Below are 16,756 nucleotides of genomic sequence, written 5' to 3' on the forward strand. Positions count from 1 at the left end.
TTCATTGCAAATACTCCATCAATATTCTAAATTAAATAAAGGGTGAGTACTGAGTAGTTGTCTGCATACACAAGGACAAAAGATTCCTTCTAGGGACCACAAAAGAAGGGCAACCATGTGCCTACAAACCCAAAAGAAAAGCATAAATAACAGATAGTATTGTCTTTACATCACAACTTGATAACAAAAGATGTGCCCACCCACTACCTACACACCTACTTAATTAAGGACTGCAGGGTTCTCTGCACTACTCCCAACCCCAGGTATGTTCCTCCTCAATGCCATTTTGACAATCCTTTCAGAATATTTCCTCCGTCCAGTTCTACCAATTGGGGCCCTTCTTGGGACAGGCCTTGCAGCTGGTGGTGGTGGTGGTGGTGGAGGTGGTTGGGCTGCTGGTGGTGGTGGTGGTGGAGGTGGTTGGGCTGCTGGTGGTGGTGGTGGTGGTGGAGGTGGTTGGGATGCTGCTGGTGGTTGACTTGGTCCTACTCCACTACCCCTGATGAACTTGGTGGTTGACTTGGTCCTGCTCCACTATCCCTGGATGAACTTGGTGCTGCAACAAAAAATTGAAGTCTCAAGATTACATATTAAATTAATGTATCATGTTCATATAATTGGGACATTTACCTGATGTATTTGTTTGTTGCTTAGATGGACACTTTATCTTGTTATGACCTGGTTCCTTGCAAATACTACACTTTATCAGGGATCCCCTTCTTGTCACAGAATGTCTAACTGGTCCACTCAACTCCCTTTCCACTACATCCCTCTTCCTTTTCACTGATGGCCTACCAGGTAATCTTCTTCTTTTGGGAGGCAAAGGCTTTCGATAAGGAACTTCTTCCCACATATCACTACCATTGAGAGGGTTAATGCTATAATTATAGCATTTTAGAAAAGCCTCTTTACTGTATGATTGGGACACATATGTTTCTGCATCTTGATTCAGGGAAGAGATTGCAGCTACTCCATGTAAGCATGGTATCCCTGTAAGTTGCCATATTCTGCATGCACAAGTCTTTGCAATCAGATCCACTCCATATGCTGCATCATTGAACCTAACTTCATACTTTTGATAACCACAAGGAGTAACCCCCCACAATCTGTATAAGGCAATAATGACTACAAATTAATAACTAATAACACAAACTAATACTTGGATAGATGAATTGTAAAACTACATGTTACCTTTGTTTAACCTTCAAATCTTGTATACGCTTCCTAATACTTGGACAGATATTCAAATCCCATTCAATTCCTTCTACTCTTTGACTGTATATCCTCTCCATCACAAATATCCTAATCTCCTCTAGCATAGTGATGATTGGTTTCCTTCTAGCATGCCTAATAGCAGAATTGAAACTCTCACTCACCCCATTCTCAACTGCATCACAATCTCTGCCCTCTTTAAAAAATGCCTTAGACCAGGTAGTAGGATCTCTGTCTATAAGGTACTCATATGCTTGAGTATCTAAAGATTTGATCTTTTCCATTACATGTTTGAACTTCTGTTCAGTACTAGCTCTAACAGCCCTCCAAAAAAGCTTCCTGAAATGTTGACCGGTAAACCTTTTAGCAAAATTAGCCACAATGTGCCTGGCACATTGTCTGTGTTCAGCTTCTGGACACCTTTCTTTTACTGCTTCTAGCAACCCCTACAAATAACAACAACAAAATTAGTGAAACATGCATAAAACCATATGTATAAATATGAACCAATGCTCACCTTGTGTCCATCAGAAAAAAGGGTAATGCCTGCACCAAGACCACCATCAATATCATCCATGAGGAGATCTATGAACCACTTCCATGTGGTCTTGTTCTCAACTCCAACTACAGCCCATGCTATAGGGTAGATTTGGTTGTTTGCATCCCTCCCTACAGCTGCCAAAACTTCTCCCCTAACAATACCCTTTAGAAAGCAACCATCAAGGCCAATCACAGGCCTGCACCCTTCCTTCCAACCATCACTTATAGCTTTAAAGCAGACATAGTACTTAGAAAACAAAGTTGTGGAATCTTGCATGATGTCTACATCCATCCTCACAGTAGACCCAGGGTTTGTCCTCATAATTTCATGACCATATGACCATAATCTCCCATAATGTTCAATTAGACTTCCTTCAATTTCTTGTAATGCAAATTTCTTTGCATTTCTGCATTGCCCTTCACTCACATTTATATTTAATGTTGTTGAAACTTTAGCTTTCATCTTCCTAACACTCATTTTTGGCTTCTCTATAATTTCACTCATAAACTGTTTTCCTAACCACTTATAAGTTACTATGGACCCAAACTTAAACACCCTGCTACAATTATGTTCACTAACTAAAGATTTTATCTGAAAAGTCCTCTCTTTACTCATCCAAGAGGCCCAAAGTCTAAATGGACAATTAGGTGACTTGTTTTTTTTGCAACACTTAACTAACAACCTTTGGGAGTCATTTTTTTCAAACCAGAGATCATATCCATTAGCAACTGCATAGTTGCTCAACATGTTTTTAAGTTTATCAGGGTTAGAAAATCGCATACCTAACAGTGGTTTCATCTGATTCCATGGTTGTCTATCATCATGTACAGGGTATCGAGGTTCAAGATATTCAACATCTTCATCTAATGTGTCTACACAAAGTTTGTTTAAGAACCTGTCACCCTTGGTTTTGTTGGCTGGGAATGGATATTCAACATCATCTTCTTCATGATCAACAGAATAAGTCTCTGAGAATACTGAGTCTTCATCCTCTTCACAGCTGTAGTCTTGATCTTCAATTTCCTCTTCCTCAATCCATTCGAAGATTGGTTCATTATAGTGGTCCACATACACATTCATTCTCCTCTCATTTGCATAAGCCAAATCCAAAAATTCTTTGTAATCACCGTCATTCACCAGTGTATGAATTCCCTGACTTAAAGACTCTTGTGGAAGGCAGAAGTAAATGTCTTTGCTTCTAGTTCTGGTGAGCTTTTGAAGGAATTCCATGAACTCCTCGTACTCAAATGCACTGAAGTCAACATCTCCTACTGATTGTTTGTCGGGATCAAAGTATACTAATGGGTTGGGTGCAAACGTTCCATTATAGTGGAAATCCACTACAATGAAGTTTCGATCTATGGGACATTGAGATGAAGCCATTAAAGAGACCGATTGAACATTGAAGGAGAAAAAATCGGGGGTTAATGAGACTTGGTGCCCTAATCGAATTTAAGGACCAAACGAGACTTCACTCTTAACTTTAATGAGGATGGGAGGCAAAATCGGGGCCTACATGCCATCTCATTGTCCACCTAGGAAAAAAAAGCCACATCAGACCCATGCAACCGGTGAAACCGGCTATAATCAGTCATAGGGGTGAAATTTACACGAATGAACAAGTTAAATGGCTATTAGAGCACGAAAAAAAGTTTAGTGACCAAATGTGACAAAATGGAATAGTATGTTACCCTCTCAAGTCATTATCCCTATAACTTATGATTTAGGAATGGACCCGATGTTTGTTAAGAAAAATAATAAAAGAATTAAAAAAAAATAACGAGAGGGACATTGATTCAACTACATAACTTGATGAACTTTCACAACAAGAGTCATTAATGACTCAACATTGGAGTGCAAGTTTGAACAACACAAACAATATGAAAATATTTTTTGTTTCTTATTAACAATAAAAAAGTTGAATTCACTAAAATATTAATAAATTTGCAAAAATCTTGAAAAGTGGTCATATTTGATACATCAGTGTTGATTTATCCAATGGATTAACTTCTAGGATTTCTCTTATTGTAGCATACGTCCTCCAAAAAACCCTAGAATCATACAATATCCTTGTCTCATTTAGTTTAGTGTTCTTTGTGCATTTTGAATGGTGTTGAAGAAGAAGCAAGTGGAGTTGGTCCATAAAAGATTGGTTAGTTTAGTGTTCTTTGTGCATTCTGAGTGGTGTTGAAGAAGAAGCAAGTGGAGTTGGTCCATAAAAGGTTGGATCTAGTGAGGTTTCAACTTTCTTGTCACTTGAATCAAGTTATACTAAAAGTTTCTTATTTTCTTTTATTTGTTTGTAAGAAGTGATTGTTAGTTTTGTACCAACAACGTTGTACTTACGAATTGGCTTTAATTTAAAATTGTAGTTGTTAGTTTTTGTAAGAAACCATTGATGTTTTAGATTAAAGAAATTTGTTGCTTATAATTGTGTTTGAATTTTTTTTGATAAACATTATTAGCAAAAAGTTACAAAAAAATTATATTAAGAAAATAGTAAACATTTTTTAGACTACTAAAAAATTTGCCAATTAGTGACCAAACAAAATGGTCACTAAGAATAGAAGTCATCACTAAATGATTTAGTGACCAAAATTTTGGTCTCACTTTTTGTCACTATAGGTCCATCGCAAAAACTAATTACTGACATAATATAAAATGGTCACTAAATAGTGACTAAAATACATTGGTCACTAAATCATAATATAAAATGGTCACTATATAGTGACTAAAATACATTGGTCACTAAATCTATGACGATCCGTTTCGTCACTAAATGTTGTCACTAATCAATGAATGTTGTCACTATATTACCTAATTAGTGACCATAAAAAGTCGTCATTGATTCTTTTATTAACAAAGATTTCAATTTATCTACCTATTGTTTTGCTTGATCAAATGCTTCCATCCATAATAATCAAAATAAAATGACAAAACAATCAGATACATGATTGGTAACATATGTACATAAATACCAGAAAGATCACTTACATTGATTTTGCCTAATAAGTGTTATAAATCCATGATGTTTGTCCTATTTTTCTAGAATTTAAAATGTATAACCTACAACACCTATGGATACGAAAGCTGCATAGCTTGAATATAAGCAAACAACTATTTTACCATTTTTAGCCTGGTCCAGTATGAAAGTCGGAAAAAGCATTGCTTGGCTTCACAAAAAAAGGTATAAAACTTCATCATATTAATTAAAAATTAGTAAAAGCGTATAAATACATGTATGTTTCTAGGAATAATATATATTTTTAATGATTGGGCTATAACTAATCAGTTATAAACACATCTGTTTCCTATTAATCACTTAAAAATACAAAGGATCCAAAACACAGTTTAGCAGTTTTCATGGCATGTGATTTTAGAAATCAAACATAATAAAGTGACTAAAATAACATAGTGATTCTAACAACAATTGGCAACAGACACTGTAATATCTGATATAGTAGTCATTTTCTTTCTTGAAGATCAATGCTACCTTTAATTGGTGGTAATGAATACGATGAAGAGAAAGATCATGTGAATCGAATGAATATATAGATTTGTACACCTGGCAAGCTTCTCAAACACATGGACACAACTCCAAATTTTGATTGTTCACAACTACAGGTCAAAATTCAAAATTCAAAATTCAATTTTCCATTTTCTTTTCTTTCTCAAAGAAATTCCTCAAACCAAAGATTTGTTCACTGAACTTTGAATCTGTTTGTTTGTTGAACCATTACCAATTCACCACAAACTCATTAGGAAAAACATAAACCCTAGATTTTCAAGCAAATCAATTTGGGAAAAACATAAAGTAGATTGTGTGCTTTGGATATGGAACTAAAGCAAATCAATGTCGATCTTGTTGCTGCTGTTGGTTGTTGGCATAACTAAGTCTTCACTTTCAGATAAATTATAAATGGACTTAAGAAAACAAACTAATAAAGAAAGAATTAAACCTCTATTTATTAGGGATGATCTTGATCATAACTATATTTCTTGAATCTGAAAAGCTTGATTCAGAAATAATCACATCTTCCCTGATAAAAAACCTGACACAGTATATTAGAAAAGAACATATGTTTTGAATGAATGTGTATGTTTGAAACTAAGTGAGCAACTAACATTATAATGTAAAGGACATAATCTATGAAACAACTAACCTGGCCATCAGCAGCAGAAGTAACTATTGTTCTGTCATTAGTGAAAGGCATGATTCTAGCTTGAAATATGTTGTCTACATGACCAGAAGCAACATCAGAACCTGACACAAGGTGCACAATCAATTTAAAATTTATAAAACTTGAGCTGAAATAAATTGTAAATAAACTTAAAGATAAAACTCTGTATCAATTTCACGATTTCAATATAAAACTTCGCATTAGTTTCACAAACGTAAATATATCTGGGGAAGAATGAACCTTGGAAGCAGAGATTCAGCGATAGAAGTTTCTGGGAGGATTGAAACCGATTTCTCTGTTAAAAACCTACAGAATCTCATGTTGCGAAGGATCGCTATTCTTATCATATACACTACTCTCCATAATAGCTTCAGTGATGTTATCAATGAACTGTTTAGATTAGTCAACATCAGCAAGTTTAAGAACATCCTTGAGTGGAGGTCAAAAACGGACTTCAATTCCACCACTTCGACCTCCGTCAGCAGGACATCAGGCATCAATGCATCGATATGAGGTAAGGAATTCAGCTGTGAATATGCCTCCTTTATGAGAAAATTGTAGAATTATAAACCTGGTGGAGAATCGAACGAAACTCAATTTGAAGCCTTAATCACCGACCCGCCCTAATCGCGTAGGAGATAGGGTTTATGCTTTGCAAACCAGCTGTTGATTGAGTCGATTGATCAGACGAGATAGATCAGAGGTGAGAGTAGTGTGGGAGATGGGTAGCGGTAGGAACCATCTAGAGAAAGAGAAAGATAGGAGAGAAGGGAGATAAGGCGGTGGTGAATGTGAGGAGAAGACGATACAGTGGATGATGTTCCGGAAGAAATTGTATTTGAGGCGGTGGTGAAATAGAAAGACGATTAGTGGATACTTAGTCGATGACTCTAACCTGGTCCATTGGTATAGAGAGACGGTGGATATTAATCTAAAAAAAAAAAAAAAACAGATAGTTTTTAAAAGAAAAAACTAAAAAAATAAAAATTAAAAAAAAAAAACTAAAAAAAAAAAGAAAACAATAGGAATGAATTACTGTTCCTAACGAGGTTTTAAATTAATCTATATATATATATATATATATATATATATATATATATATATATATATATATATATATATATATATATATATATATATATATATATATATAGATCCATTAAGAAATGTGAAAATGGTAAGAAGGCAAGAAGGCAAGAAGAAATACTAATTAATGATTGATAAAGGGAAGAAATGTAATACTAATTAATGATTGATAAAGGGAAGAAATGTAATATTGGAGCCAAGGATATGTTTAAGTAAGTGGTTTTAAAATTGGTAGGAGTAAGTCACGTTCCAATGATGATATTAAAGATTTGCATCAGTTACAAAGTAAAAATTGTTTTTTGCCTATTTTCTTGCCTGGGCTTTTTTTGGAACGAGTAAGCATGATAAAAAGAGCAACCAAGCTCTATGAAGAAGCTCATATATACATCCACCGATTTCCAAATTCAAAAGGCAAAGGTATACGGATTCACATTTCACAACCAAGAGAAGAAGACGCATCAAAGGTTAGAAGCTTCAACTTATTAATCAATGAATTTGCAGATTCGTTAAACATAATTCGAAGAAAGAAGTTTACTGATTCACGTTTGTTTTTGTTATTTTTTGTTAATTTTTTATTTTTATTTTGTATTTGAATCTAAAGAATGTAGTTTTGGAACTCTATGTTAATGTGAATATGTTGATTCAATATGATGTATGTTTTTATAGACTAGGAAACTAGTGATTAAATCTGTTTGAGGAACAATTTTTGTGATTCATTGCATTTTGTGATGCTACTTATGTTATTCAATGGTGTTGTAAAAGAAGTTGATAACTGATGCAAGCTGTTTCTTGTCTTTAAAAAAATGCTAAACAAAGGTTTTAATTAAATATGAGTTGTGCCTCCTATTTTTCGGTTAGTGGATGAAACACTGGATTCGTTTAGGTGTTTTTAATGAAGCAGTTTAAAAAAAAACACAAGTGTCAAAAAAACTGAAGCACTTGAATTGAATCGCTGGAATCAGTAATACAGATATGATGAAATGGATTCGTTACTGTGGTTTTAATGAAGCAAGTAAAATAAAAAACAAGTATAACAAAAAGTGAAGCACTTGAATTGAAAATCTTGAATCACTTGAATAACTTGAATCAGTAAGTATAAAAACAATGATTTTACAGCGCATATAATATGTATAAAAATTAAATAATGTAAGATTTAAAGTATGTGAATCAGTTTATAGACGAATCAATTTTTAGATTAAAGATGTTGTCTGCATCATTTTATGATGTTTCCTAGACTAAATTTCCAATAAACCCAGCAAGAAATAGCTTAAAGTTGGTAATCTTTATTAATTGTGTATTAATTGAATCTGACATAAATCTTTTTATGTGTTACAGATATGTTTGAATCGCAACCAACAAGTATTCAGTCTGATGAGGTTCAATGTCTAGAACTTGTGGAAAAAGGTTGGAAACCAGAAGTGGAGTTGAAACCATATGTAGGGCAAGTGTTTCCTTCATATGATGAAGCACTGGCATTTTATAGAGAATATGCACGCAATAGTGGGTTTGAAATACGAAAGGCAACTACAGAGCAGTCAAAAAAAGGAGATGGTTATTCCCGTAGGTACATAGTATGTAATAGGGAGGGAGAGAAAAAAAAACGTTCATTTGATAGTTTGAAAGACCGGAGCAAACAGCGTCGTAATCGGCCAAGTCACCGAACCCGATGTAAAGCTTGTATCCGATTGAAGGTTAATGATGAAAATCTTTGGGTGGTCAAATATTTTGAGGTGAAACACACACATGAACTAGTTAATCCAAAAGATTTTGTTTTTTTTAACAGTAACAGGAGGCTTACATATCATCAGAAACAACTTGTAAATGATGTTTCAGATATAAATATTGGTCCGGTTAGAGCATTCAAGATATTGAAGCAAACACAAGGTGGATTTGTCAATGTAGGGGCAACGGAAGTTGAATGTAAGAATTTGAAAAGGGATATGATAACATATATTGGTGAGAGTGATGCGGACATGGTAATTGAGAAGCTTACTAAAAAAAAAGGAGTATTTACATGACTTTACTTTTGAATATTGGGTGGATAGTGAGGGGAAGCTATGTGGGTTATTCTGGGCAGATGAAGAAGCAAAACGTAATTATTCCGTATTTGGAGATGTTGTTGGATTCGATGCTACTTACCGAATAAACAAGTATGCAGTAGCTTTACTTATTAAAAAATTATCATGTTTCGGTTTGGGCGTATCATATGAACTTATAGTGAGTAATAACAAGTTTAATTCATATCGTATTACTTGTTTTACAGGTACTTCATGATTTTCGTGCCATTTACTGGTATCGACAATCACAAAAAATGTGTCACTTTTGCTGTTGGCTTACTTGCTAGTGAGTCAATAGAATCATATAAATGGTTGTTAATGGCTTTTAAAAGTACTTTTGGACGGGAACCAACAGTGTTGATGACCGATCAAGACCCGGCTATCAAGCAAGTGATTCCAGCTGTTTTCTCACCATCATGTAGGCATCGATTATGTATGTGGCACATATCACAGAAGTTCACTGATAAGGTAAAGAATATACACACATAATACATTGTATGCATTACTTGAATTGACAAATTTTTTATGTAATGATGATTACTAGTTGATTTTTCAGTTGGGTTCACATATGTCGAAGACGGGGGTGTTGAAACGTTTAAACAGTCTAATATGGAATGAACGAATCAGTGCAAGCGAGTTTGATATAGAATGGCAATCAATAATGGATGAATACGATTTAAATAGTAACAATTGGTTTAACGAAATGTTTTCAATACGAGATAAATGGATTCCTGCTTATTTTCAGGATTGCCACTTATCACGGTTAATGCGAACGACATCAAGATCGAAAGGTGAGAATTACTTCTACGGGTTGATGACAAATGCAGATTTGCACTTAATTGAGTTTGTCAGTCATTTTGAAACGGCAATGGAAGCACAACGTTTTGTTCAACGTAAAAACAATCATGACTCGCGTTACACGAATCCTGAAATTATAACTAAATTGCTGATTGAAGAGGAGGCAGCTCAAACATTCACACGAACTGTGTTCTTTGAAGTTCAAACAGAGATAATGGCATCGATGCTTACATGCTACTCAATTAAAGTAGTAGAATATGATGGAATAACTAAATTCAGCATCAAGGATATCGACAAAGATGTAAAACGTTTTGGTGATTTTGAGGTATGTATAATCTAGTCCGTTGTATCTAGTATTGGTTTAAAAAAACTGATATTATTATTTTGTAATATTGACAGGTTTCATTCATGAAATCCGATTGCACTGTTAGTTGCTCGTGTTTACGATTCGAATTAACTGGGTGTCTATGTAGACACTGCTTTTATGTATTAAGGATGTCGGGTGTGGAACATTTCCCTAAAAAATATGTTTCAAGAAGATGGACAAAGGATGTGGTGCCGAGATCAGCAAGCGGATATAATACGTGTCAATTTCCTACAAATGATGCAAATGAAGATTTTAAAGCAATGATCCGGGACATATACTTTTCAGTTGATTATTGTGTTGATCGGCTAGTTTTTAATATGGAAAAGCTAAAGTTATATAGACAGAAAGTAAAGGAGTTGATGAAAGATGTTGAAGAAGAAACAAGAAATGCACAACCCATGACGAACACAGCCTTCATCGGATCGGTACTTGGTGTTGAGAAGAGAGATGAAGTAACGGTTAAAGTTCCAGAAGGAATTAGAAACAAAGGTAGTGGCCCGATTAAGAAAAGGATGATAGGACAAAAAGAGACTGCGATTGTGAATGCTAAAAAGGGTTCGAGAAAATGTGGACAATGCGGAAAGTATGTTGATCATAATGCTCGCACTTGCCAGCAAAAAGCTAATGTTGCTACTTCTAAATAATTTGGTTTTTCCTTCTTACATACTAAGTTTTCAAGAAAAAAAATGTTATTTTACAAATAAAAATAAATGTTTGAGTTCTACATTTATGCAATGTACTTGCAAGAATATATGTAGATAGTTGAAGTGTTATTTTTAATAAATTACTATCTATGCCTGAATCCATGTTATGGTATTGTTAATGCTTAGATGATACGTGATGTCATAACTACATGGAACATCGGTTTATGTGGCATACGTTAGTTAAATGGCATGAATTAAAAAATGATTTAAATATATTAATTATTACTTAAAAGGATTGGTCAAACAATAAGTAGACTCAATCTGACATGATAGCAATATTTGTAAATGGTAAGAGTATTAATAAATTAAGCCAACTTTTTTGGATGAATCCAATATTTCATTCTATCCGTATAACACACTAAGTAGTAAGACATGAAGCTAATTTTGTTTACTTAATGTATTGAGACAGTAAGTGCATTTGTGTAGATCACATGCTAAACTAGCTCTAAGTCTTACATGATAAGTTTACTTAATGTATTCACAGGCTATAGTAGCTCTAATGTATTAAGACAGTAATTGCATATGTGTAAATCACATGTTATAGTAGCTCTAATGCTTATATGATAAGTGATGCCTTAACAAACTTGAGAATTACTTTATGTGGCATATGTAGTTTAATGGCATGAATTAGAAACTGATGAAAGTGATTCATGACAACCTAAGTAATAAAAGGAATCAACTTGAGGCTTAAGGTTTAGTTTTATTTTAATAATCCATGTGATTAATACATACATCATAAAAATGTTATTGAACAGGTGAGTGTAGTAAATATCAAAGACTGTAACTTCGTTTCGAATTTGATATCAGAAATATCATAAACGATTTTGATAGAGGAAATTACAGTAATCATAAAAATGCATAATAAATTAATGAATAATAAGGAAAGATTGGTCACTTAAAACAGATAACATAACACTGAATAATTTTCACTTGAAACGGATAACAAAACACTGAATCATTGTCACATCAAAAACAAAGCCAAAAAAAGAGCATAAAACATGCTTGAAAGCTTAATGAAAATCTAATAAAACAAACTGATTATGCGCTCAATCCGTTGGAGACGTTCTTCGGTTTTGAAGTTTTCCTTTTCCAAATCAGATAACTTATCGTATGATGCCAACTTTTTGTGCAAAGATCGTTTGATAAGGTTTAAATCGGATGTCAAAATTTTCGTAACATACTTTTTTCTTAATTCATTTAACTGCATCTGTTGGTCATCGTTGTCTGGGAACTCAGGCTCCAAACCAACATTCCATTTATCCAAATCATCACCTTTATATGTTTCCATGTGCCTCAAAATGAATACTCCACAATCTATGTAGTTCATTTTTGTCATCCATGCCATGGACAATCGAACTGTGACTGCACGCTTAATTGAATTTCTTTTTGGATGATTCAAAGCGTCGATGTACAGAGTAAACAATATTTTCTGGAATAAATATGATAGGTGATTAGAATATAATATATGATCATGGGTAAGTTAAATTAAAATGAAATTTCCTTACCAGATCGTTCGGCACATTTCCATAAATTACTTCAATCGACTCTTCAGAGTAAATGTTGTCTATTATTACGCATTCTGATTTTTTGAAATCAAAGACAATAAGGTAGTAATGATCATTTTCAAGCACCGGGAAGAATACCTGATGTCCATAACAAAATTGGTTGAATGAAGTTTGTCTAAAACAAGTGAATTAGTGTAATGAAAATGACTTACTAGGTCCATGTCATTAAAGCTTGTGCATTGCTTGAACTTTTCGATATGTTCATTCATGGGATCAACGAACATTTTGTATCGTTGTTCTATACAAATCGCCTCATCCAGTATGAAGTTGCTCTACAATTAAAATATATATATTATTGAATCATTTAAAGTAAGTATACACCCTAAGTGTAATTTTACCAGGAGTGTGCATGATAAAAACATCCTTGCTGGTGACTTTTTATTTCTGCTCAGTTCTAGATGGTTTAGAATAGTAGCCCAAATATCAATTATTGTTCCATGGATTTTGGATCCAGGAATCATACTCTCAAAAATTCCCCGAGGTCCACTATCTCCAAACATTGTTTCAAATACAAGATCCCTAAATCAAAATAAGCTCGCATCAATTTCTATATAGCTAGTGTGATTATTTGTTTAATGTAGAGGGGATATATTAATTTAGAAAATGTACCATTCATCTTCCAGCCCTGCGAAAATCCAACCTGACACTCTCTCCTCAATTGATCTAATCGGTTGGTTTGGATCAACGGCCCTCCTATAATGAGGTGATCTAAGTTTGTCGGTTAGTTGAACCAATCTTCTCGACCGTCTTGGTGCCACAATAGTAACAGGAACAGTGTTTACATCATCATTTTTGATATTTGTTTCACGCTGATCTAAATGAGTGAGACTTTGATGACTTGAATGTCTAATAGAGGTAGCTAATGCTGATTCCAACAACATGTCAAAAGTATCTTCGTTTAGAATTTGAGTAAAAGGTGTACACACAACATCAGCAACTGCATCATCACCCACCATTGTTGATTCCTGAAATTGATCATTTTTAATTGCGGTTGTATTTTGTTGATAATGCATAACAGGTGTGGTGGTGCCATTGGAAGTTGTCCCATCATCAGAATCATCAGAAGTTGAAAAATCTGGCCATGCCAGATTGAATTCGTGATTTCTTTTTGTTACTAGCATGCACAGTTCGACAGAATCGGGAAACTTCTTTACACCTCGCATCAACAACTTATCTATAGCTCTCTTTGCATTGTGATATGCATTGAAATTGAAGTTTATTTCCCTCATAATTTCCTGGGAAGAAGCATAACATAAGTAGAATGCTATAAAAGTAATATTGTGACAATATATGAAATGGAATCAGTAAAACATATGTGATGAAGCACTTGATTCATTTTGGTTTTATAATGAATCATTGCAAAGCATAATTTTCACAAGTATCCTATAAGTGTCACAAAAAGTGAAGCACTTGAATCAATAAAACAAATGGCATATGTTTCACTAAAAAGCACTTCCATCAATAAAACAAAATGTGATGAAGCAATTGATTCATTTTAGTTTTATAATGAATCACTAAAAAGCATAATTTTCACAAGTGTCACAAAAAGTGAAGAACTTGAATCAGTAATTAGGTGAATCAGTTTAAAAATTAAAGAACGTAAAATAAAAATTATGTGAATGAGTGTATAAATGAAGCACTAAAACCACAATGTTTACCATGTTTAATGCTATAGATAAACAAAATGGCATCATAACTTGAATCAGTTTATACATGAAGTACGTGAATCAGTAATTATAAAAAGAATGTTTTTTACCTTGAAGTTGTTGTTTGCATCATTTTCTGATGTTTCTTGAACTACATTTCCAATAAACCCATCAGGAGATATGCAATCTCTTTCAGATCCAACAACATCATCATCCTCTCCATTTTCTGTTTTGTAATTATCTTCTGTGAATTAATGTTTTGTACGTTTTATTTGTTTGATACCACAAAAATAGTTTGAAAATGCTCGAATATACCTTGTTCAGTGCGGTTCATGTTCATGTGTTGTAATGATATGGTTACATTTCCGAAACCTCCTTTAGATAGCTCTTCTAACTCCCTCCTTTTCAACATGTCTGTTGTCCAGTGAATCATTCCAGCAGTTGGACTTTGAATTGTGCCATCCTCAACTTTTGTAAAATTAAGGTAAAACAATTGCAAAGAATATGTTGATCAAGAATATATAAGATATATATAAGCATCTTCAATAATGTTTTGATAAACTTAAGGAAATTTGTTTACCAGAAGAAATACAATGGGACCGGTGTAAACGCACTTATCGTCCAAGGGTTTCCACATCTTTCGGCTTGATTTCAAGCATGACACAACAAATCCACACCAATCTAGTTGTTTGATATCCATATCACCCGGAATATTTTCCAAAAACCCTTGATTGACAGTCCCCATCGTTGAATACTCAATCATCACCGATACAAACAACACAAGAAAATTCATGATAAAAAATGGACCGGCATTTGTATCCTTTACTATCATGTCAATAACATGTGTTAGCCGTATTCTTTTTATTGTTTTTGGAAATTGGGATTTCCAAAGTTTGACAACCTTATTTTCAGAATTTGCTTTGGAAGGGTTAGACATTGGTATGTCACCCATTGGAATCCCATATACCTCGTGTACTCTGTCCCTTGTCACTAAAAGTCTTTGGTCTTGTACATGAATGGAATTGCTAGTTGGGTTGTAGTTTTCAACGACCCAGTAACATATCCTACGAGGTAGCTTTTCTAACTGCATATTTAGAGCCGATCCAAATCCAATAGATTGTACACATCTTTGTTGATCTTTGTTCAGCAAGGTCATGGTTTTGGTTATGTGTTCCGTGGGGAACCTGGTATTCAAACATCTTAATGAATTTTCCACGTTTCTTGGCTTTTCTATTCTGGTTTGCTTTTTCACAATCTTTTGTATCGACGTTGTAACAGGTGGCGGGTTTACAAAATCGTCGTCATCATCACTTGGACGCTTTCGAGAATAAGTATCCGATGTAATCACTTTAGAACCAAATATGTAAAAATAAATTACTTAAACGATTATTAATGTAAAATTAAAGAGAAAATATAATAAATTTAACGTGAATACCTAACTGAATATATGTTACAGTATTTTGAATCAGTTAAAGATCTATCAATACATCCTATACAACCCTAATACCAAAAACCTGTTTAACCGGATTCATTTGAAAGATAAACATTGGTAACCAAAATCATTTCTACTAACATAATCACTTTACTACCTAGGTTTTATTACCAGGACTCTAAATTCACATCATATATAGTAATAAAAAACACTTGATTCACTTAAACACTTGACAACTATTATCATTAAGAACAAATGTATATAACTTGCATAAATAATGTCAAGCACTGCTGTCTTGTTCACAACAAGTGAATACTAATAAGCTATCAAAAAGTACTTACCCGTCGAGTTTGTATGAGGTTGTGCTTCACCAGGATACTCCATTAGTCAAAAAAAAAAAAAAAAATTAAACACCAGCGCAAATCCCACAAGAAATTGTATCTGATTGCTGAATTTCGGTATGAAGCCTTCGACCATCTTTATATTGCTTTACCATCCATTTAATCTTTGTAAAACCATCATAACAGAAAAATCCGTAGTACAATATCTCCAATTTAATGGTATACAATCTCCAATAATAAACCATCGATTCTTCTTTTTCAATTTGAAAATACGAATGAGTTTTTTGGGCGAAAAATATGGTTCTGTATAACCGGATTCGTAGAGGAATATTGAAGTTTGGTATAAACCCTTGGAGTAGAAATTCAATATCGTAGAGCATGATCTTCAATTTGATAGCTTTCATTTAAACTATTGATTTTTCTTTATCAATCACTGATGCCGACTTCATTTTTAGGCGGAAATTAGGGCAGGAAGACATAAAGATATGTGATAATATTAGGGATAACAAAGAGATAACTTTTTAGCGTATTTATCTCATTTTAATTCATCATTTAAATGAAAGTTATTATTTACCATAAGTTGTAACGTATTTATATATTTCATTATTTAATTGTAGGATAACTTCCATATATATATATGTCTTCCTTACTTCCTACAAATAATTCACTTCTTATTTGATCTAGAATATATATATATATATATATATATATATATATATATATATATATATATATATATATATATATATATATAGGTTCAGGTTCATTTGAGACCATTCTAATTTTGTGAGACCGTGAGACCAAATCTAAAAATAATTTTAAAATG

General features: G+C 33.5%; 2 protein-coding genes across 7 annotated transcripts; one reads left to right on the top strand and one right to left on the bottom strand.

The window, feature by feature from the left end:
* Positions 1-6,902, bottom strand: LOC145093660 (uncharacterized). 6 transcript variants are annotated; one of them, XM_079031865.1, is made up of 7 exons: positions 6,175-6,902; positions 5,917-6,017; positions 5,713-5,793; positions 1,730-4,926; positions 1,192-1,658; positions 631-1,106; positions 1-556 (listed from the first exon to the last, which is right to left on the bottom strand). In XM_079031865.1, the coding sequence occupies exons 4-7, from the start codon at positions 3,134-3,136 to the stop codon at positions 486-488; spliced, it is 2,421 nt and encodes an 806-aa protein (XP_078887991.1). In that variant the 5' UTR covers positions 3,137-4,926; positions 5,713-5,793; positions 5,917-6,017; positions 6,175-6,902; the 3' UTR covers positions 1-485. The 6 variants fall into 6 exon arrangements, with proteins under 6 accessions (XP_078887991.1, XP_078887993.1, XP_078887989.1 ...); XM_079031867.1 differs by having other exon boundaries at positions 1,730-5,371; positions 6,175-6,900; XM_079031863.1 differs by having other exon boundaries at positions 5,713-5,805; positions 6,175-6,900.
* Positions 6,903-7,361: 459 nt separating this feature from the next.
* Positions 7,362-10,886, top strand: LOC145096076 (protein FAR1-RELATED SEQUENCE 5-like). Its single transcript, XM_079033847.1, has 7 exons — positions 7,362-7,563; positions 8,356-8,584; positions 8,810-8,996; positions 9,070-9,170; positions 9,284-9,545; positions 9,634-10,200; positions 10,275-10,886. Exons 1-7 carry the CDS (start codon positions 7,362-7,364, stop codon positions 10,884-10,886), a joined length of 2,160 nt encoding a protein of 719 aa, XP_078889973.1.
* The last annotated feature ends 5,870 nt before the right edge of the window (positions 10,887-16,756 follow it).

The sequence above is a fragment of the Lactuca serriola genome, chromosome 3, assembly GCF_051521515.1.
Source record: "Lactuca serriola cultivar US96UC23 chromosome 3, Lser_US96UC23_V15, whole genome shotgun sequence".
NCBI lineage: Eukaryota > Viridiplantae > Streptophyta > Magnoliopsida > Asterales > Asteraceae > Lactuca > Lactuca serriola.